Source organism: Ceratotherium simum, chromosome 9 (assembly GCF_057802395.1).
Source record: "Ceratotherium simum simum isolate JZ-2026a chromosome 9, ASM5780239v1, whole genome shotgun sequence".
Taxonomy (NCBI): Eukaryota; Metazoa; Chordata; class Mammalia; order Perissodactyla; family Rhinocerotidae; genus Ceratotherium; species Ceratotherium simum.
This window is the reverse complement of record NC_141908.1, coordinates 16,584,560-16,608,041: the sequence shown is the minus strand read 5'-3', so window position 1 is coordinate 16,608,041 and position 23,482 is coordinate 16,584,560. Positions and strand designations below refer to the sequence as shown.

The window sequence follows — 23,482 nt, the reverse complement described above, 5'->3', positions numbered from 1 at the left end:
AATTTTTTGTATGGTATAAAATTGTTGTCCAATTTCATTCTTTTGCATGTGGCTGTCCAGTTTTCCCAACACCATTTATTAAAGAGACTGTCCTTTTCCCATTGCATATTCTTTGAACCTTTGTCATAAATTATTTGACCATGTAAGTGTGGGTTTATTTCTGGGCTCTCTGTTCTGTTGACCTATGTGTCTGTTTTTATACCAATACCACACTGTTTTGATTATTGCAGCTTTGTAACATAGTTTGAAATCAGGGTGCTGGATGCTTTGAGCTTTGTTCTTTCTCAAGATTGCTTTGGCTGTTCAGGGTCTTTTGTGGTTCCATATAAATTTTAGGATTGTTAGTTCTATTTTTGTGAAAAATGCCATTGGAATTTTGATAAGGATGCATTCAATCTGTAGATTGCTTTGGGTAGTATGGACATTTTAACAATATTAATTCTTCCAATCCATGAGTATGGACTATCTTTCCATTTATTTGTGTCTTCTTCAGTTTCTTTCATCAGTGTCTTATAGTTTTTAGTGTACAGGTCTTTCACTTCCTTGGTTAAATTTATTCCTAGATATTCTTTTTGAAGCAGTTGTAAATGGGATTATGTTCTTAATTTCTCTTTCTGATAGTTTGTTATTAGTATATAGAAACACAATAGATTTCTGTATGTTGATTTTGTATCCTGCAACTTTGCTGAATTAATTTATTCTAACAGTTTTTGGGTGGAGTCTTTAGAATGTTCTATATATAGTATCATGTCACCTGCAAATAATGACAGTTTCACTTCTTCCTTTCCAATTTGGATGCCTTTTTTTTTCTTGCCTAATTGCTCTGGCTAGGACTTCCAACACTGGGTTGAATAAAAATGGTGCAAGTGGGCATCCTTGTTTTGTTCCTGATCTTAGAGGAAAAGCTTTAGCTTTTCATTGTTGAGTATAATGTTAGCTGTGGGTTTGTCATGTATAATGGCCTTTATTATGTTGAGGTATATTCCCTCTATACCTACTTTGTTTTTATCATGAAAGGATGTTGAATTTTGTCCCATGCTTTTTCTACATCTATTGAGATGATCATATGGTTGTTATCCTTCATTTTGTTAATATAGTGTATCACATTGATTTATTTGCAAATGCTGAACCATCCTTGCCTCCCTGGAATAAATCCCTTTGATCATGGTGTATGATCCTTTTAATGTGTTGTTGAATTCGGTTTGCTAATATTTTGTTGATGATTTTGCATCTATGTTTATCAGGGATGTTGGCTTATAACTTTCTTTTATGGAGGTGTCTTTGTCTGGTTTTGGTATCAGAGTAATGCTGGCCTTAACATGAGTTTAAAATTGTTCCCTCTTCTTTTATTTTCTGGAAGAGTTTGAGAAGGATTGATATTAATTCTTCTTTGATTATTTTGTAGAATTCATTAGTGAAGCCATCCGGCCCTAGAGTTTTGTTTATTGGGAGGTTTTTGGCTATTGATTCAATTTCCTTACTAGTAATTGGTCTGTTCATATTTTATATTTCTTCATGGTTCAGTCTTATACAGTTGTATGTTTCTAGGAATTTATTTTTTCTAGTTGTCTAATTTGTTGGTGTATAATTGTTCATAGCAGTCTTTTATGATCCTTTGTATTTCTGTGGTATCAGTTGTAAGGTCTCCTTTCATTTCTGATTTTATTTATTTGAGTCCTCTCTCTTTTTTTCTTAGCGAGTCTAGCTAAAAGTTTCTCAATTTTATTTATCTTTTCAAAGAACTATGACTTGGTTTTATTGATCTTATTGTCTTTTTAGTCTCTATTTCACTTATTTCTGCTCTGATCTTTGTTAATTCCTTCCTTCTACTAACTTTTGGGCTTCATTTGTTCTTCTTTTTCTAGTTCTTTGAGGTGTAAAGTTGGGTTGTTTGAGATTTTTCTTGTTTCTTGAAGTAAGCATTTATCGCTATGAACTTACCTCTTAGAACTGCTTTTGCTGCATCCTGTAAGTTTTGGTATGTTGTATTTCCATTTTCATTTGTCTCAAGATATTTTTTGGTTTCTCTTTTGTTTCCTTCATTGACCCCATGGATTGTTCAGCAGTATGTTGTTTAATCTTCACCTATTTGTGAATTTTCAGTTTTCTTCTTGTAATTGATTTCTAGTTTCATATCATTGTGGTTAGAAAAGATACTTGATAAGATTTCAATTCTCTTAAATTTGTTAATACTTGTTTTGTGGCCTAACATATGATCCTGGAGAATGTTCCATGTGCAATTGAGAAGAATGTATATTCTGTTGTTTTTGAATGGAATATCTTATATATATCTGTTAAGTCCATCTAGACTAACGTGTCATTTAAGGCCAATGTTTCCTTATTGATTTTCTGTCTGGATGATCTATCCATTGATGTTTCTCCCTTTAGGTCTGTTAATATTTGTTTTATATATTGAGGTGCTCCTGTGTTGGGTACATCAATATTTACAAATATTATATCCTCTTGTTGGATTGACCCCTCTATCATTACATAATGCCCTTCTTTGTCTCTTATTACGGTTTTTATTTCAAAGTCTATTTTGCCTGATATAAGTATAGCTACCCCAGCTTTCTTTTGGTTTCCATTTGCATGGAATATCTTTTTCCATCTTTTCACTTTCAGTCTGTGTGTGTCCTTACATCTGAAGTGAGTCTCTTGTAGGCAGCATAGAGTTGGCTCTTGTTTCTATATCCATTCCGCCACTCTGTCTTTTGATTGGAGAATTTAGTCCATTTGAATTTAAAGTAATTATTGATAGGTATGTACTTATTGCCATTTTGTTCATTGTTGTCTGGCTGTTTTGTAGTTCCTCTGTTTCTTTCTACTTCTCTTGTTCTCTTACTATGTGGTTTGATGACTTTCTTTAGTGGCATGCTTTGATTACTTTCTCATTATCTTTTGTGTATCTACTATAGGTTTTTGCTTTATGGTTACCATGTGGCTTACATATAACAACTTATATTTATAACAGTCTATTTTAAGTTGATAACTCAAGTTTAAGTACATTCTAAAGCTCTATGTTTTTATTCTCCCCTTACCATATTTTATGTTTTTGATGTCACATTTTACATCTTTTTACCTTGTGTATTCCTTAAATAATTATTGTAGTTAGTTATTTTTACTACTTTTGTCTTTTAACCTTCATACTACTTTTTTAGTGATTAATCCACTACCTTTGCTATATATTTACCTTTACCTTTATCTAAGATTTATGCTTTCACATGTTTTCTTGTTACTAATTAGTGCCCTTTTCAGCTTACAGAAATCCCTTTAATATTTCTTGTAAGGCCAGTTTAGTGGTGATGAAGATCTTTAGCTTTTGCTTGTTTGGAACACTCTCTCACTCCTTCAATTGTGAATGATAACTTTTCAAGAGAGAGTATTCTTGGTTGAAAGGGTTTTTTCCCCAGCACTTTGAATATATCATGCCACTCCTTTATGGCCTGCAAAATTTCTGTTGAAAAATGTGATAGTTTTATGGCAGTTCCTTTGTCTATAACATGTTGTTTTTCTCTTGCTGCTTTTAAGATTCTTTTCTTGTCTTTAACTTTTGATATTTTTTTTTTTTTAAAGATTTTATTTATTTATTTTTGCCCCAAAGCCCCAGCAGATAGTTGTATGTCATAGCTGCACATCCTACTAGTTGCTGTATGTGGGACGCGGCCTCAGCATGGCCGGAGAAGCGGTGCGTCGGTGCACGCCCGGGATCCGAACCCGGGCCGCCAGCAGCGGAGCGCGTGCACTTAACCGCTAAGCCACCGGGCCGGCCCTGATATTTTAATTATAATGTGTCTTGGTATGTGTCTCTTTGGGTTCTTATAATTTGGAACTCTCTGGGCTTCCTGGATCTAGGTGTCTGTTTCCTTCCCCACGTTAGGGAAGTTTTCCGCTATTATTTCTTCAAACAAGTTTTCTGCCCCTTGCTCTCTTTCTTCTTCTTCTGGGACTCCTATAATGTGAATGTTATTCTGTTTGATGTTGTCCCTTAAATCTATCTTTATGTTTTTTCATTCTTTTTTCTTTTTGTTGCTCTGATTGAGTGAGTTCCTCTGCCCCGTCTTCCAGTTCACCAATCCCTTTTTCTGCTTAATCTAGATTGCTATTGAAGCCGTCTAGTGTATTTTTCATTGCAATTATTGTATTCTCCAGCTCTGTGACTTGTTTGGTACCTTCTTATATTTTATATCTCTTTGTTGGTGTTCTCACTGTGTTCATCCGTTCTTCTCTGAAGTTTAGTGAGCATCTTCATGACCATTACTTTGAACTCTTTATCAGGTAAATTTCTTATCTCTACTTCATTAAGGCTTTTTTTCTGTAGTTTTATTTTGGTCTTTTGTTGGGAACATAATCCTTTGTTTCTGCATTTCACTTGACTCTCTTTCTTGGTTTCTATGCATTAGATGAAACAGCCACCTCTCCCAGTCTTGAAGGGTTGGCCTTGCTTAGGAGATGAACCTTATTGTTCAACCCTGCCCTAGCTCTTGGTTGTCTCTCAAACCTTTGTGATTTTCTAAGCAGCCTATTTTTAATAGCTCCCAGTAGTTAGGGTGTGCCACAAACAGTCAGTATCCCAAAGGAGAGGATCTCAGTCAGCCCCTAGATTCAGGCTGATTGGAAGCCAGACTCTCAGGCAGCAGCTTTTAAAGAATGCAAATATATTCAGTCCTGTGGGACACAAGCATAAGCCCCACTGGCTACCAGAGCCAGGCAATTTGCAGGTGTCCCCTGGCTGGCAGTCACAAAACTTGGGGCTCCCCTCATGCATTATTTATCTAACTAACCTAGTCCTTCACTGATCCTTAGCCCTACAAAGTTAGGCTTAAAATAAAAAATCCCCAGCCATGTCACTAAGTAAAAATGCAACTTGCAGAACAGCATATAGGATGTGATGCTATTAACAAATATGCACGCACACACACTTTATTTCTCCATGGGCATATATGTAAATATATAGAAACAGACTGGGAAGGAGGTATCCCAAATTGATAAGATTGCTTACCTCTGAGGAGGACCTGGGATTGGAAGAGGAGTGGTCAAGGGGCATTTTCACCTTATCTGACTGTCTGAAATTTTTACAGTGAAAAATATATTCAGTAAATATTTTTGAATTTTTAAAATTCACTTGAAAAAAGGTCATTGAAGTTGAACTGGCAAATGACAGTGCTTTAAATTTTACTGTCTTTTTATTCTTAAATATTAAATCTCCTAAAATGGGCAATGGATAGAAAATATAGAGATGATGGGAAATCTATAAAGGGGCAATGCCCTGTAGCATGTTCCTTAGAAGTCAAACAGTGTTCCTTCCTCCCCCCACACATCCTCTGTCCAAGGGCTTCATCTTAGCAAAGCAGCTACCTTCCAGGATGTTTTAACAGTGTTGGAAAATCAATGCTTACAAATGTGCAGTTATAGGAAAAAAAATGACATAAAATTGCATGTTTTCATGTAAATTCAAAGTATTTCTTTACTTTCCACTTGGAAGTTTTAGGCAGTTCGATTCTTTACTGTTTCTCCTGCACTCAAAACAGCAGTTCTCTAGGGGGAGGGCGAGCACCCAAACCAAAGCCACACCTTGAAACCACACATCCCTGCAGGGAGTGAGAGGGACAGGAGCCCTGGCTACTGGTGGAAGGTGTTGTGTTCCTCGGCTGTGCAGGCCAGCAAACAGGCTAAAGCCATTCACATCCAGGTCCAGCTTTAGTCATACATGTAATTGACAAAATAACAACTTTTGTCACATAAAAGAAAAAAATTTATTGATACAAAATGGCTACATACACATTTACACACAACAAAAGCTATCCTCAGTAAAGCTTCCCCACCAAAACACATTTTTGTGGTTAACTGGCTGTCTGCTTTGCTATACAATGATGCAGACTTGAGGGTATGGAGCCGGAACACTAGGTCCATATCCTAGCTGCTCCACTTTCTAGTAGTATGACCTTGGGCAAGTTACTAAAGCTCTCTTGCCTTTAGGCTCCCTGTCTGTAAAATGGGGACTATCACGGGGGCCTCCCTTGTCTTGTTGTTGTGGGTAGTAAATGAGCTAGTATAGTATAGCCCTCTGAAGAGTGCCTGGCATACGGGAAAACACTTAAATAAACTTAGCTATTATTATTTTATTTGAATTCAGTCAGCTTCTAGCTTTAAGAAGTCAAATGATTATCCAACACACCCTAATTTGATGATGATGATAAAATTTGGACATGACACATGTGCTCCTTAAGATGGGCCCTCCAGTCTTACCAAGACACTCCTTTATGTGCCCACACCTTGTGTTATCAAGTGCTGGCTGTGTGATGCTCACTTGGCAAATGGTCATATGTTCTAAGGGCAAATCATCTCTGAGAAAAAGGCTGTCCTGGGCACACTGTCAGTCAGCCAGGCAGCCCCTTCACCAAACCCAGTGGACCCCTCAAACCTGGGAAAAATTACAGCCCCTCCAGTAGGGATCTGATTTATTCCCATTTGGAGTTTATCTTTATTCAGAGAATGCCAGGATTTAATAAACATATAGTTGAGAGCCATCTCTCTGGGGTTAGTTATAAAGTAATAACAGAGATAAGATCTAGAAGCACGGCTTCTGATCCTCTCTGACATGAGATAGTTTAAAAGTAAAAAGCTGTGTGTCTAGTATACAGTGTGAATTTTTAAAAAAATGAACTTTGATTTTTGACAGCTCTTTATTCACTGGTATTAGCATCTCAAATAGCTTTTGAAACAATTTTGTCAATAGAAGTGAAATGACTGCCTTCTTCACCCTAGAGCTCATGTATTGGGGGGGGGGCGGGGCTCAGTGAAACAACCCGAAGCACCTCCTTGGTGCCACCAAGTGTCTGGGCTGTGGGAAGAGTGAGGCAGAGCTGTCTCTTGGGACTTGGGCTCAGAGGGACGCTGTCCTTTGGCCAGCACAGGTTAATCCAGCTCCTTTGGGTCTGTGTTACAGGGATCATGTACCGCAAGTCGTGTGCATCGTCGGCGGCCTGCCTCATCGCCTCTGCTGGGTACCAATCCTTCTGCTCCCCAGGGAAACTGAACTCGGTGTGCATCAGCTGCTGCAACACCCCTCTTTGCAATGGGCCCCGGCCCAAGAAAAGGAGCAGTTCTGCCTCGGCCCTTGGGCCGGGGCTCCCCACCACCATCATGCTCCTCAAATTAGCCCTCTTCTTGGCCCACTGCTGAAGATCTTAAGCTGCCAGCCTCTCCTGGCCCTTGCTCCCCACACTCCCCGAGATTCTCCTGGGTGTCCGTTTATTCTGGGTAGGGAGGGGAGTCTGGGTTCTCTCTCTTAGTTCCTTTGCAAATAATGAAAGAGCTCAGTGTAAAACGTTTTTGTAAGCTCTGAATAAATTCAGTCTGACTGAATTTTCAGTGTATACTTAAAGGAAGGAAGGGGATGGAGTGAAAGTTAGTTAGCCCTGCTCTCTGTAACCAGACTCAACCCTCAGAAGACAGTGGGGTGTCCATCTGCCTTTTCCAAGGCCCTTAGCTTCCACTCCTATTCCTGGTGGGGGCAGTTTATTTTGTCACTGCTGCGTGAAGGTAATGTTGCTTTCCTAGGGGGACAGCCGGTTAGCACTCAAGGCTTCCTTACTTGACATTCACACTTCATGCTCCTGAAAACCATTTTCTGCAGCAAAATTGGCTGGTTTCGTCTCTGAGTTGGGCTCTGATGACTCGGGACTCAGTTGCTGAGGCTGAGCTTCGGGCTTGGCCTCAGTCTGAAAAGTGCTTAAGAAAACCTTATTAGTTCTCTTTGCAGAGGAATTGCGCAGGGAAGCCCTGAAGAGCAATGGGCGGTGCGCCGAGCGGGCGCTGTCCATGGTGGAAGCGACACGGGCGCGCAGGCGCTTCTCGTGGTTGGCGTGCTGCAGCGTCAGACGGCAGCGCAGTACCTGCCCGAACACCCTGCGGAACTGCTGCGAGGACACGTTGTACAGAAGCGGGTTGATGACCGAGCTCAGGTAGAAGAAGGTGTCCGAGAACGGAAGGAGGATCATGTACGCCCGGAAGTAGGACCTCGTCCAGTCGTGCTTGGGTTTGGCCGCAGCCATGATCCTCCGAACCTGATTAGGCATCCAGCAGACGGCCAAGGTCACAACAATCAGCCCTGAGCAGGCAAGAGGAGGAGGGAGAAAAAAAATAAACAGCATGAGAACAACAACAACAACAAACAATACTTAGCCCCTCAGCTCTGTGCTTACTGGCCAAGAAATGGTACCAACTTTTCACTGTTGTGCTTCACAACTGCTTTTGCCACTAGCAGAAAAGAACTTAACACTGTTCCAGTGCTGAGGGAGTTGACTACGTTGAAGACCATTAAATGCTTTAGACAGTTCATTTATACCTGTTGATGCCTGTTAATTTTTAAAATGTTTTCATTGTTGTTTGTGTATCCAGGAAGCATTTAATGTAGTCCATAAACCTGGTTTTGTTTTAAAGAAATAGATGTACACAGTATAGCCATATCAGATATGTCTGCATAAAGAAGACCCAATGATATTTTTAAGACAAATGGAAGTGGTGTCCCTTTGGTAATGAAGAAGCATATTTAGTGACACTGATTTTGCATTCGGTTTCAGGGGAAGCAAAAGCAAGGCTAGCTTGTCACTGAGAGTGTTTTTTGGACATATATTTACTAGGGGTGCATATTTATAATCATAATGCTCTTATCTGCAAAAGCACTTCTGCTTCTCTTCAAATGTTTTTAGAGATATCATCTCATCCACCTTTATGGGGGGAAAGACAATTATCCAAAAACAATGGAAAATATAAAACTTCCTTCTGGTTCAGCCAGTAACATGCTCATTGTCTTTTTGGCACTGAGCTGCAGCTGCAGCAGCCCAGAAATGATCAGGACCTAAAGAGACACCGCTCAGTGGCCCCCTAAGTGGATCAAGGGTTGCCTGTATGGACATATGTTTGCATGCCCACATATTTGCATTCCAACTTAATCAATGCTATAGAAATAGCGATGATTGACCACAGACAACTGATATCACAAGAGTCCTGAGTGTTTATCCACAGCAATCAAAAAAAAAAAAAAAAACCAACCAACCAAGAAAAGGGAGCCAAGACACCAGAATGTAAGCTCTCATGTGGAGAACTGGTATCTTAATTGAAAACACAGCTTTATCAGAAATGCTTCCTCCGTCTCCTTAATACAGAAAATTCATTCACATTTTCAAACCTTCTGATTTTTCTAGGAAACCACCAGGAAGCAATTATTGGCAATGATCCCTTCCTGCCTCTGATCGATGGGAAATGTTTCATTAATAAATGCTCCAGGAAAAACAGCCACGTTCACACATCCAGAGTTGGCCCTCCTGCACACACCTGAGCATCCCTTGCCTGGTGGCAGAGCAACCCTAGGTGTTTTCTCTGGCACTGAAATAACCCAGTTCTCCCAATAACAAATCCTCCACAAATCCCAGCTGTCAGCAAAGAGAGCCCTGGAAACTCTGTTCTCATGTTAATTTCCAAGGATTTCTTCTGTTAAACCTCAGTCCAAGCTTGAAATACAAACTAATTTGCATATTTTTCTTGGAATTTGCAACCCTGAGAACACTCAGTGAATCTAAAAATAAAATAGGCAAAGTGACATGTTGATCTGATGAAAAGGTAAAAAAAAATAAAAAATCACCTTAAGTCGAGTATATTCTGAATCACCTACTCACAGCTGCTGGATGGGAACAAAAATCAACATTTTTCTGATTTTTTAAAAAATACTTGAATAGGAAGTTGGAGACTTTTTTCCACTGCTTTGAGACGCATGAGTGATTCAAATGACCTGTGCTATTCCAAGTGTGTTCTTAAGTGATTTATCCTTGTTTTTATCTCCTGCATCTCTGACTGAAAGGTTCATCTCATTAATTGTGAAGGAGCTAAGAAGCCCCCTCTACCTAGGGAAATGACATGTCTTCACCAAGTTTTCAACTTTTTTCTCTTCCCTGCTACTGAATTTCAGAGAACAAGTACAACCATCTTCATCTGAGGACTTGTTTCCTAGAATATGGAAATGGAGCACAGGGTTTTAGATGTGTGCTGTGCTACACCGTGGGAGGTTGTACTTCAGGCGGCAAGAATCAAGAAAGGCGACGAGAACCGCCTTGTACTTACCACAGGTGGAACATAGCACAGCTTTTAAAGCCAGCGGAAGAAAGGCAATGAGGATAGAAGGCAGGGTTGCGGAGCAAGAGAAGAGATGTTATCAAGTTGCTCTTCTTCTGTCTTTGCTTCTGTTCTCTTGATCTCTTGTTCGCATGACCTTTCTTCTTCTGTTGCCTTCACTCCCTTACCTGGCATCATGTCCTTGATTGACCATCCCATCAAAAGCAGCAAAGTTCGGTAAAAAGCAAGACCCAGCATCCCAGTGTGAGGCAAGGAACAGATGAAGAGTTGTGGCCTAGTTTGCAGTTTTAGCCAGGAGAGAATTCTTGCTCTGAATTGGAAATCAGCTGAAGTAAATAAGCCGGGGCAGGAGGGGGGTACCTTAGTCTGAACAAGTAGCAGAAAATGGGGAACCAGACCTGAGATTTTTTCAATGATAGGAGAAAGGCTTTCCGGGTGTAGAAGCTAGTAGATATGATAGCAAATACAAACTTGGAGAACAAGAGAGAAAGGAGCTGAGTCAGAGGTGGACAGGGATTAAAGACCAGGCATCAGACAGGTCTTAAGCGAGAACCAAGAATAATGCCAAATATTTATTGAGTTTTCCCTGTGTCAGGTTCTGTGCTAAGCACTCTGCTAATTTCCTATGCATGTCTCACTTCTGACAACGGCATGGTGAGGTCAAAACTGTTATCACCTTCATCTCACAGCTGAGGACGTGGAGCCCCAGAGAAGGTCAGTTGCCCACGTGCAATAACAAGGACTCATGCTTGCCAGACCCCAAAATCTATAATACATATTTTTTTCTCAAACACACAGTATCGTCTCTCATAGTTTCAGTTTGAAAAATACAGAAAATACAAGCAAGAAAGTAAACATGAGCCATCATTTCACCATGTAACGTGGATATGAAGCAGCACTGTCCACTAGAAATATAACGTAGGCCACATGCAAAACGTAGAGACGGGGGAAATCAATTTTAATAATATGTTCTTTACTGTGATATACCCCAAATGCCATTTCACATGCAGTTTCAACACGTGATCAATCTCAAGTTATTTATGAGATGTTTTACATTCTTGGTTTCCATACTAAGTCTTTGAAACCTAATGTGGCTTTTACTCTTAGAGCACATTTCATTTGGCACCAGCCACATGGGGCTACAGTACTGGCAGCACAGGTTGAAGTAATCCTCCATAGCCCCTCTCCCACAGTGCAAGGCTCCCTGTTTCCTCCTCTTCTCATTCCCCCAATTGCCTCCTTCCCAGCCACATACCCAGAGAATCCTGTCAAACCAAGGAAACCCCCTAGCCTGTATTTATCATCCTATGATTCTGAGAAGGCAACCCAGGTTAATTCCTGATCATATTTCTGAGTATGCATTCTTGGCTCTAGTGGAGAACAGGTTTATCCAGTCTTTTTACATAAAGCCTTACACATAAGGGGACTATGAATTATCTAAAGCCTAAATAATTCTGTAAGCAGAAAATTATATTTGGCATTTCTCATTCTAAACCTTGCTTAGTCATTCTGGAATAACACAGATTGTGCCAAATACCTGGCAAGGCTTTTGGAGTGTATTTCTCTCCCCTCCACAAGAGGTGGGAAAAATGGCTGATACCTTTCCTCCTGTGCTTTGAAAGATAATTTTGTTCTAGGAAAATGGAGCATTGGGCATACAGGTACAGCCAATGGCAAATGTGAGGCATGTGCCCGTGGACAATGTAATAGAGGTCGGCTTCTGGTGGGAGGAAGGGGGGACCAAACCAGCCCTCTTGTAAAATTGGTCACTTTACAATGACAGGTAATTGCTCATTTTTACTTTTGAAAAAAAGTTCATTATTTTAGATGACATATTCTTGAGAATAAATACTATGTCCAAAGGTAACTTTTTATTCGGGCTGTTTACAACTGGTTCAGCTCTAGTCCCAGCTACTCTGTAGCTGAGACAAAGCTTTAAAATCTTATTCACGCCTTAATAGAGTATATTAAAGATCTGACTAAATTTACATTCGGCTGCAATCAATTTGGACTTGTATATTACATTTGGAAAATCTATAATGCTTTGGTCTGTGTGGTGTAATGTGCAGCCTGCAGTTAAATAACTTTAGTGTGAACTGGAATGAAGATCAGTGAACTGAACTCAGTCATGCAAAGCAGGTAAAGTGTTTTAACTGAAGTGTTGATAGATCTGTATTGTCCTCCAGACAGCCTTGCACTCTGGGTTAAGAAATACCTTCATGTCTTATCTGTTTTTCCACATAAAGTGCTTCCATTTTTCCTCCTTGATCACTACACTGAAATGACAAGAGCCGTTAGACGATGACACAGATTTATTCTTGGCAGAATAATGTTGTTTAAAAAACAGAAGTCCTGCAGATGTCCAACAAGAGCCCTCCCTGAAGCCTGACATTTCAACAGCATCCGCGTCAACCTGCTTGGTTTAGTCTTCAAAAGAGCAGTAAGCTGTGCCACCTGGGACGTGAGTGCATCCAAACACCTGACACTGTTTTCTCCCCTCTAACCTTTGACGTGAAGGTAACTATTTGTGTGTTGCCCAGAAGTCATCTTAGAGTCATCAGGGAATGGGAGAGCAGGAGGAGACCTTGGAGACTGGCCATGGAACTCCCTTGTCCTACAAATGATGAAACTGAAGCTAAGTGATTCGCCCACGACCTCATGGGGTCATGATGGCAGGATCCTTTCTGCCTTGCCATACTGCTCAGAACACTGGATTCTACCCTAGATTTACAAGCCTATCATTATTTTTAAATGTAATTTTTTCAGTTTCAGGGTCAAGTGCTGAGCATTCAGAGGATGGCATGCAATGAGAGGCAGGTCCTCCCAGACCCTAGCTTAAGTCAGCACAGCACCTTCTCTATACACTGTCTGGATTCAGTTCTAGAACCAGGTCCCTCAAGAACAGGCACACAACAAAGCTCTAGAGCACATTTTTCCCTGAAAGGAAGGTGAAGTCCTGCCAACGGGAGCTGAAGAATGTCTGGAAAACAAAGTGTGACTCCAAGTCATGACCTCACGACCAAACCTATAAGAACACCACTGTCTCTCCATCTAGCCGTCTGTCTGTCCTGTTCATCTATCCATTCACCCTTCTGTCTTACCTCAGTACCTGCTAGAAAAGAATACATAGCTTGTACTAAGCCGAAAAGATCTGGAAATTTGATCTTTCCCCACGCAAAGATATTTTGTATGATTTAAAGAAATCTTACAGATTTGCTGTTCCCCCTGGTGTTGGAGTTCCATTTTACTGAATTGTTGAAGCCTTGGGGGTGCGGAGGGGATGTTGATGACAATTCAGGATTTCTGTGATTAGTATAGCTCGCCATCATTTTCCTGCCCCACTATTCCAACTTCTCTCTAACCCTGACCACAGTGAGCAAGCAGGAGTTAGCTATCTCCCCCTCCCTTTTTTTACCCCCAATTTAAGTTCTCTGGATTTCATTTAATCACTTAGCAAACATTTCTGGATTGGCTGGGGTCTGTTATAGATGCTGTCCTAGGCACTGATGATAAAAAGCTGAGGAGGACGGGGCAGCCGCAGCCTGGTGACTGTTTGCAAAGGGCCCTGAGAGCAGTCTGGGCAGAGTATTATGGCAGCAAAGAGAAGGGCTGGCTGACCTTCCCATAGGCAGGAACACTCAGACAGAAAATTAAAGGAGAGGAAGAGTTAGCCTGGAAAAGGGCAGCCAGGCAAAGACACAGCATGGGCAGGGGCTGGAGGCATGCGACTGTGGCTTACCTTCTGAGAACTGCAAGGCTCAGTGTGGCCAGAACAATGGGGTGGGTGGAGGCAGTGGGAAATGAGGATGTTAGAGAACACTCCATCAGGTTTTGTGGACAATAAATTAATTCGCAGAGGAGCATCTGCTTGTCAACTGACATTGAAATAGCAATTGCCAGTGGAAAGTAAGCATATGGTTAGTTGAATGAAGAGCCAGGAAGAGACAAATACATCCAATAAAAGGTTTTAGCACTTTCTCCATTTGTATCTTTATGTTTGCCAATCTGCTTCTGCCAGCCAGTTGAGACACTGATCTTACTCACTGACTTTGTCCAACCCGAGGAGCCCAAATCAGCACTAACCTTGGGTCAGTCTCTAACCTCTAAGACAGCGGTTCTCAAATGGGGGTTCCTAAAACAGCAGCATCAGCAGCACCTGGGAACTTGTTACAAATGCAAAGTCTCAGGGCCCACCCCAGCCCTACTGAATTAGAGACTCTGGGGGTGGGACCTGTCAGTCTGGGATTAACAAGCCCACCAGTTGATTCTGATGCTCATGCAAGTTTGAGAACCACTAGTCCAAGAGAAGCACAAATTGAATTGTAGCCTGGACCAGTGGGCATTTGTGGAGCCCCATCACTGTCGCATGCTTGCCTCTGAAGTATCACGTTTTGAACATCTGAAGCTTGAGCTAACAGTAACTGAGACCCTCTCCCTCCTGTTCCCCTCATTGACAACCACCCTGCCAGTCTCTCTCATTCCCCAGCATGGCCCTCCACCCTGGCCCCATCTCTTGCCTTTCTTCTCTTCTCCTTTCTCCCTCTGTCTCCCTTTCCTCTCCCTTCTCAACACTGCTTTCTTGTTATCCCTTCATTTATCCTCTTTCTTTAAACGTATCTCCAGTAAGCAAAGCAATGGCATCTCTCCTTTCTCTTCTCTCTGCTTTATTTCTCCTCTCCATCTTTTCTCAAGATCACCATAGACCAAGCCATATACAGCCCTAGCTTATGTTGCCAGCACACACCTTCTCCCTTTCCATTATTTTCTTGGGTGGCTTTGAGAAGGTGACTGCATCAGCTGCAGGCGAGTTCCTTCAGAGCTAACAGGTGGCTTCCTGGGAGAGCGGTCACCACTCATTGCTAGGTTTGTCAAAGGAAAATGGAGAGGTTTTGGAAGCAATACAGATGGGATGTGAGGGACATGGGCATTGGCCATGCCCTGGACACCCCGCCCACTGAGAGGGAGCTCCATGTCCCATGTCCTCTGACTACGGTGTCCAGGGCTTGCCTGGACACCTTACAGTCACTTTTCCAGTGACCCGTCAGCTTAATGACCTTCTTGCCCTCTTTCTTATTGAGAAATGTTCTTTAGGAGAAGGCAGAAGAGCTGTTGGGATTTGGTTTTCAGAGAAGGGCATAGGCCACAGTTTTAAAATGATGTAAAGGCCACAGATGGCTGCTTCTGTCCATGAAGAGAGATGGTTTGATGTCCCGTCTCGCCCTGGCTATTTGATGGAGCCCAGGAAAGGACTGTGTCCCCACTGTGGCTCCATCCACCATGTTGAGGCCAAAGACTCAGATTCCAAATGGCCTGCAATTTGCTAAGCATTTCATCCATCTCATTCTGCTCTAGAAGCTTCAGTGCAAGCAGAAAGACTATAAATCGCCACAACAACAAATATATATTTCTAAAACAAGCCGTCCTGTCTAGAAGCTGTAAGACAGCCACTTGCACTCAAAGTAAGCAGCATTTAGGGTTGTCATTGTGGTTTAGTGCCTCTGTTCCTTTATGAATGCATGGTAAATGATCAACTGGAATCCGTGAAATAAATATTTTTCTATGTGGATCTCAACTATATGCAGCTGTGTGGTTTCTATGCCGTCTGTTCTGAATCCACTGATAGTGAAGTCTCCAAGTGTGGCATAGCTACCAAAGCCTATAGCTGTTTCTCAGCAAGACAGGGGAAGCCAAATGCTTCCTCCCTAGTAACAGCACAGGAGTGGATGGTAGTAATGAGGGCCATGATGCTCTCCATGCCTGCCAGGGAGGCTGTGGACCACGTGATGGCTAGACCATCCCCTCCAGTGGATCAACTCACACCACTCAGCACTGGCCATCCACTCATCAACACTGATTAACAGCAGAAATGCTGCAGTTTCTAACAGAATTTAGTTCCCTGCAAATGGCAGAGAATTAAACCTAGAATGCTAGCGCTGAAAAAACCTTCAAGATGAGTCTACTGTGAGCCAGCTGAATCCCCACAGAAGCAGGATGAAGTACCCAAATTCACACAGCTCAGGAGTCCAAACATAGAGGCTCCCAGTCTGGTGGTGTCTGCACTGGCCGTGAGCTCCCCTCAGAGCCCAGCGAAACCAAGCAGCCCTCAGAAGCAGCAGAAACTCTGCCAAGCCCGCGCAGCAGAGGCAACACGGGCATTTCAGGAGTGTGGAGACAGCGAACATGCCTGCAAGATCTTGCTCCCTGCCGCTCTCCTTTCCAAGGCCCCTGCTTGGCCCCTCCTGCAGCGGGACCCAGGGACCCTGGGAGAACCAGCGCTGAGTGCCTGTGACCAAGGTAGGCTAGGCCTAGACGGGCGAGCAGCCCCCAGTCTGCTCTCTGTGGTCTCCAGGCCTCTGCACATGCTGATCTCTCTGCCTGGACCACATCTTCCTCCTCCTCTGCTCTTCCTGCTCCTCTCTTTTCCTCCCTCCTCCTCTCACCCCAACTGCCCATGCTTTGTGCGGCTCTTATTCTACAAGTTTCTGCTTAGTGTCACTGCCTCAAGGAGCCCTTCCTCGTCTCCACAAGGCTCTATCAAGTTCCCTACTATGAGTTCAACAGCACCTTTTACTCCTGCCCCTGGCATCAGAACACTGCAGTGTAAACTAGACCATCAACTCCATGAGGGCAGGATGCTCCATCTTCACTCTTGTATCCTCAGCACATGACAGAACATCTCTACATGGTGATTGCTCAATAAACGTGTGTAGGAGGGAGGGAGGGTGTTGGAGGTTCCAAGTGAGGGCTGAGTAGGAGGGCATTTAACATGCATTCAGCTAAAGTACACGGAATCAATTTGAAGCTAGTTTCCCTGTCCAGGGGGATCAATACCAACCCTCCCGACAAGGGGCCTAGTGCCTGGATTATTTCCATCCTCCAGCCTGAGGGGAAGAGAAGGAGACAGCGGAAATTGAAAGAAGGGGTCACCTTTTCATTCAAGCAAGACCAGAACCCCTAGGCCTAAGGAGGAGGTCTAGACAGGGGTTGAGGAGTCTTGGGTTCTGGAAGTGCCTTCCGAGGCCAGCAGCTTTAGTTTCCCTCCCCTCTATCTTATCCCTGGTTCTCCACCCTAAAAATTCATTTCTTTTACTCTCTCTTTGCAAGATGGCCTCATGGGGTACAAAAAGAGTACAGGTGAGGGTCAACAGATGAAACAAGATATAGAAAAGCCAAGTTTACCAGAGACATGTTGGAAGACATTCATTTGTCCCAAAATAATTCACTTCGGGGGCCCTCTAAGTCACAGTCCCCCAAGAAGATGCTATAAGTCTTTGTCAGAGAAGCTGCAGGCAAAGACCCAAAGCATAAGGGTTGGAGTCTGCAGCCAAAGGGGGAAACTTACAGAGAAATGAAGAGAAAACTCCTAGAAGAGCATCTGGTAAAGGTGGTGGGAGACTGTTTCTACATTATATGCAATGTGGCCTCAGAAGAATGAAATTTCCTGAATGCAATTATAATCCTGAATTTCCATCTGGGCACAACTTGGTTGTAGAGGGAGAGGGTTTGGGGAGAGCAGAACATGAAGATGGCCAGATTGACTCCTCTCCTGCTCTATGCCTGTAACAAATTTTCCAATAACGTATTCCCTGGTACTTCAGGCTTTGCCTCCACCTGACCTAGGCAACTCCACCCACCAAGAGATGCTCAGTTTTACTCTCTAAAGCTCAGGCTTCTTATCTGCAAAACGGAAATAACAGCAGCTGCTGGGATGATTAAATGAGATAATGGATATAAAGTGCTAAGTACTGTGCCTGCTGCCAGGTAAGAGCCCATTGCTAGTTATGACCATCAGGACCTCCATGATCATCCCCACCTCTACCACCACCTCCACTACCATCACCATGACCTCCACCTCCATCTCCACCACCATCACCATCTCTGCCACCACTTCCACCATCATCACCATCTCCATCACCTCCTCCACCATCATCACCACCACCTCCACCACTATCACCATGATCTCCACCACCACCATCACCATCTCTGCCACCACTTCTATCATCACCACTATCTCTGCCACCACTTCCACCATCATCACCATCTCCATCACCTCCTCCACCATCATCACCATCCTCACTGCCACTAAGACAGCTCCTAGAGGTCAGAGAGCTTGAGGAGGGCTGACTAAAACCACAGGATGTCAGACACCTTTCAATCCTAAACTCACAGATAATGTCCAGAAAGATGGCTTGACTTTACCAGGGTTATCCTGCTAATCAGAGGCAGAGGTCTCCTGATTTCCAGGCCAAAGTTCTCTCCCATACCTGAGAATGGAGATGCCACCACTCTGCACTAAGGCCCTGACTCATTTATCCCTCCCTCAATATACACATATGGATATTTGGGGGTTAAAGGAGTTAGGAAAGGAGTGGAGGCTATAATAAAGGAGGAAACTGATAGAAGGTAGGATTACAAGAAGAAGAAAATATTCCAAATCCCAGGAAGACAGGAGGCCTGAGCATCTCCCCAACTCCTGTGTCCACACAATTCCTCTCCAGGAGGAATGACAATGGGCAAGGAGGCTCCATAACTGTTTGATCATCCAGTCAGTTAGGCTAAGAAGGCCTCCATGCCAAATGACCCTGATCCTTGCTTCTTTCCTCCCTCTCCACTACACCCTTCAGCACACATCCACTCCCACACACAGTGCCCAATGGCCACATAACCACAGACTGAGCTATGGTACAGGGAGGCGGTAAGGGCTGGGATTTGGAGACAGTCAGATCTGGTTTTGAATCGCAGTCCCGCTACTTACCAGCTGTGTGACCATAAACTTACATCTCTGTGAAATGGATAAAATAATAGTATCTGCCTTGTGGAGTTATTGTAAGAAAAGCTAAAGGAGATATATGCATGTAAGTCACCAATCAGCCGCCCCAGGCTGGCAGTGGTACCAGCTAAAATTAACATAGTGCACTTACATTCCAGACACTCTTGTAAGCACTTCACACACACTTGCTTATTTCAACCTTACAATAAACCCAAGATGGCCACTACTTAATTTCATTGCTATTTAACAGATAACAAAGTTGAGGTATCGATAGGTTAAATGACCTGTCCAAACTCACAGCTGACAAGGGCAGGGCCATAAGTTAGACCCAGGCAGCCTGGTCGACTCCATGCTCTGGAACACTTTGCCCTAGCCACCACCCTCACCTGGCGAGCTCCTAGGGAGGATCAAAGATCAAATGCTTTCTGGGTCCCAAATTCAAATTAAGGTATTTCAATTCAAACAGCCACAAGTTCAGAAATAAATTTCTTCCTGTGGGTCTCATGGTGAAGAACAGAATCTCAGCTGTCAAGAAATAAAGACACTCTTTAACACATCTCGATGACAAGGAGAGGTAGCATCTTGAAAGGCCTGTTTACATTTAAAGTGAACACAATAAACTTTCCTGTTACTAGGAGAAGTTTTATGGAATTCAAAGCAGCAAACCAGCTTTGAATAGGAGTCTGGCAGGCTAGACTTCTGCAGGATGTCTGCTTTTATTTTATGGGAAGCAAGAACCTCTTAAAAAAAAAACAACAAAGAACCTCTACCCCACCCCCTCTTCCATGCACAGGAAGAGTTCTGGGGAAGGATACTTTCCTATGAAGATTCATTTACATTCCAAGTTGAAGACTATCCTAATCCATGATAAACTGGCTCTTCCCCTCCCCATAAATACAATCTAGAATTTAGTTTCAAAGTAAATTAGAAAATGAGTTCAGCTCCCCGTTATCTGCTCATATCATGTAAGTTAGCAATGAAATTCCTGGAACAATCTATAGCCAAATGCCAAGACAGGAGATAAAAAAATGAAATCAGCTGATGGGAGAGATACCAAAAGAGGTTCACAAAGGAGCCGGCCTCATACTGTGTTTTATTTAGAGTTGAGGTTCTCAACTGAAATCAGCAAAGCTCTCAGGAAAGTTGAAGAGATGGTATCAGGCTTCTAAGATAGGGTTTTATATCAAGGATGATCAGATGAGGATGCCTTCCTGCTAATGATTTGAAAATGAAATTACTGTTGCATGACATGATAAGAATAAACCCCTCCTGGTGGGTTTTTCTTTTAACAGGGACAAAAAGAACTTTGAGGAAATGGTCTTGCAGATTTGGAAACATTCAGTATAATCTCTTCTATCCAAGTGCAGAAGTAACTGTCAGAGATGCACATTATTATACACAGTAAATCCAGTCCAGTCCAATAATAACATCCTGCTTTAATTTTTAAAGCTATTCCTCATCTGTTATCTCATTTGCTGAATCCTCTGCCTCATCACCAAATGGCAGAGCACCTCTGCATGCTGTCTTCAGCTCTATACATTCTTCTCACTCCCTCTCCCAGGGCACCTCTCCTCCACGCCTGTGACTTGAAATACCATCTCTAGGGATGTGCAATTCCCAAATCAGTGTTGCCAGCCTCAGTAAACATCCACAGCTAGACCCCTACAGCCAACTGCCTACTCAACATCATGGCTTGGATAGCTCATCTGCACCCATAATGGGACAGGTCCGAACTGAATTAATGACCAGCCACCCACCCAAACCCGCTCTCCCTCCACTGCTCCCAATCTTAATAAACTCGACTGACACTCACTGAGTTTTTCCAGCTGGAAACATGCAAGTCATCCTATTCTACTCCCTCCCCCACTCCCACATTTAATCAATTCCTAAGCCTGCCAGTTATACCTACAAAATCTATCGCCTTCTCGCGATCCACATTGCCACCAGCCTAATTGGGGCTGCCATTATCTCACGCCTGGACTAGGCAGAAGCTCCCTAACTGGTTTTGTTCAAATCACTCCTGCCCAAGCCATTCTCCACACAACTCAGGACCATCCTGTTAAATTGGAAAGTTCACATCACCCCCTTGCTTAAAACCTTTCAATGTCTTATTATTGACCTTAGAATAAGTCTCAAATCCTTGCAAGTCCTACAGGATCTGACCTGGCTTATTCCTTCAGGCTCTCCTGGAACTACCCTCCCTGCTGGCCATGTCTACTCCCCACACCTACCCCTTTCTTGCTTCTTGGATGCAGCCAACTCCCTCCTGCGTCAGGGCTCTCACCCAGCCAAGCTCCCTTCTCCTCACCTTGCTAATTCGTATTCATTTTTCAGTTCTCTGCTGAAAGACCATTTCCTCCAGGAAGCTGTCCAAGACCTCACGTTTCAGCCCCCATCGCACTGTACTTCCTGGCCATACTCTGTACACTTGGATGTATCTAACTTGGAATGTGTGTCTTTCACGTCAGTCTTCTCAGACATGTGAGCTCCATGGGGTTAGCGGCTGGGTCTGTCCTGTTCTACGTCTGCAGTGCTTGGCACAGTCTGGCACATAGTAGGTGCACAATACATGTGAGAAGACCTGCCAATTTGACGTTCCTCAACATAGAATGAGGAGATGGGTGGGGGCTGCTAGCCCTATTTTTACTGATGAAAAGGGTGACATGCATTACATTGAACCGATTTGGTTTAGATTACAAAGAAAATGTGTGGAAGACAGAAGCTTAAAACCTGGGATCTTCCAATCAAAGATGCTCACAAATTCAATACATCATCCCCAGCATCACGTCTCCATGTTTGTAACTCGCTCTTCCAGAGATCCAATCCCACACCATCTCCCTGAGCTTAGCTGAGAGAAAGAGGCAAGCGTGAGGCCTTTCCCAGGAAAGGGGAAAGGTTGGATGAAGATTTTCATCCAACCTTTGTCTTGAAGGACTTGTGTAACTGTGAGCAACACATTCAAATCAGAGACACTTGGGCTTTTGACCTGGAACGACCTCAGAGATGACAGATGAGTTTCCTTGCCTGTAAAATGAGGGGTTGTCTTAGATTTCAGAGGCCCTTTTCAGCTATAAAACTCTGGTTATTTAACTTCCCTGTACTCCAGGATCCTCACCTAAAAATTATGGGTTATACGAATCATGTTTCACAGGGAATTAAATTAGACCCTATACCTATACTTTTTAGTATTTCCAGGCACATTAATTCAAGGGAATAAAATCACTCCCTTATGTAAAGTCCTCAGCGATGCCTAATTGCCTTCCCAGAGGGCTTGCTAAAAATGCAGAATCTCAGGCCCCACCCCAGACCTGCTATTCAGAATCTGCATTTTAACGAGAAGCACAGCTGACACGTGGCCTCCGCTCCAGTGTCCCAGCTTCTTAGCATCACATCCAGGCCCTTCTTCCCTACCTGCCACCTGTCCTCTGAGCCTTTACACCTCTCCCCTCCTGAGCCCCTGCTCCAGCTTTTCCAAATGACTCACATTTCTAGGACATACCAGGTCTTTTGCCCAAGACGGACTCCAGGAAACTTCTACCTGCTCAAGTATCCTCTCCTCTAGGAAGGGCTCCCTGACCGTTCAAAGAAAAGGGACCTCCCCAGACCTCGTCCTTGCTTGCATGCAGTGCAACCACGCTATTTCAGTGACGGATTTCCACGCCTGGCTCACTGTGAGCACCTGGAGAGCAAAGCCCACGTCCCTGCTGTCAACTCATGCCTAGTATAGCACAGATACACGTCTATTGAAAGTATGAAAAAGTTTTAATCCCATTAAAATATGTGCCAAGGTCCCATCCTGAATTTTTGACTAAACTGGAATCCTACTGCACTGATATATATACGTATATAAACACATACACATATATCTACATATACATCACTTTACTGCTTAGAGTAATGGTACTTAGAAAAATGATTTTGGACTTATAGGAGAAAAACCAGATACTACCTTTCCCAATCCCACCCTAGAAAGATGTGCATAGAATAGAGTGGCTTCAGGTTGTTTTAGAACCTGGATAGAGACAGGGCAGGAAGGCAGTGGGACAGCCTCATTCTTCCCCAGGAAGGCCACCTCCTGGCCTTGGGTGGGTGAGGAACAGGACTCTTCCTTTCTCCTGCCAGGGTGCTGACTCATGCGAGGCTAGAATTTGCAAGTCTCTCGGGTTGAAAGTGACAAGTCTATGAGCATCCTGAGCTGAGTTGGGTGGGGGGATGGAGAAAGATACAGGAGACCAAGCCCCTTCAAGCAAACCAGCCTAACCCAGGAAAGGCAAGCTAGAATGCAGAAGGTGGCAGAGGTCTCTGGGCACCAGCTCTGTGTGTCCTAGGGCAAAGCTCTACTTAAACGTGGCCGGTGCCAGAAGCAAGGTCCAGGTGTGTGTGGTAGAGGGAGAACACGCTGCAAGACGCATCTAAGGTGGGGAAGAGAAACAAAGCACCAGGAGAAGAATGGTGGGAGTGGGGGACCAACTTGACCTGGTGCATTAGAATTGAGCATGGTCAGGAGCCCAAAGTATAACTCTGGAGCCACCTTACGATGTGTCTGCCTAGGTCAGAGCCAGCACAGCCAGGCACTCTTAA

General features: G+C 43.3%; 2 protein-coding genes across 4 annotated transcripts in view; one reads left to right on the top strand and one right to left on the bottom strand.

Moving 5' to 3' along the window:
* LYPD1 (LY6/PLAUR domain containing 1) overlaps positions 1 to 7,182 on the top strand; it is a 41,922-nt gene extending 34,740 nt beyond the window's left edge. For all 3 annotated transcript variants that reach the window (XM_087435073.1, XM_004423882.3, XM_087435072.1), the window contains one exon: positions 6,947 to 7,182. In XM_087435073.1, the coding sequence (XP_087291199.1) occupies positions 6,947 to 7,182 (236 nt within the window). The remainder of the gene's footprint in view (positions 1 to 6,946) is intronic.
* A 318-nt stretch (positions 7,183 to 7,500) lies between these two features.
* GPR39 (G protein-coupled receptor 39) overlaps positions 7,501 to 23,482 on the bottom strand; it is a 188,266-nt gene continuing 172,284 nt past the window's right edge. The window contains exon 2 of the mRNA XM_004423883.3: positions 7,501 to 8,110. Coding sequence (XP_004423940.1) covers positions 7,602 to 8,110 — 509 coding nt within the window. The 3' untranslated portion in view covers positions 7,501 to 7,601. The remainder of the gene's footprint in view (positions 8,111 to 23,482) is intronic.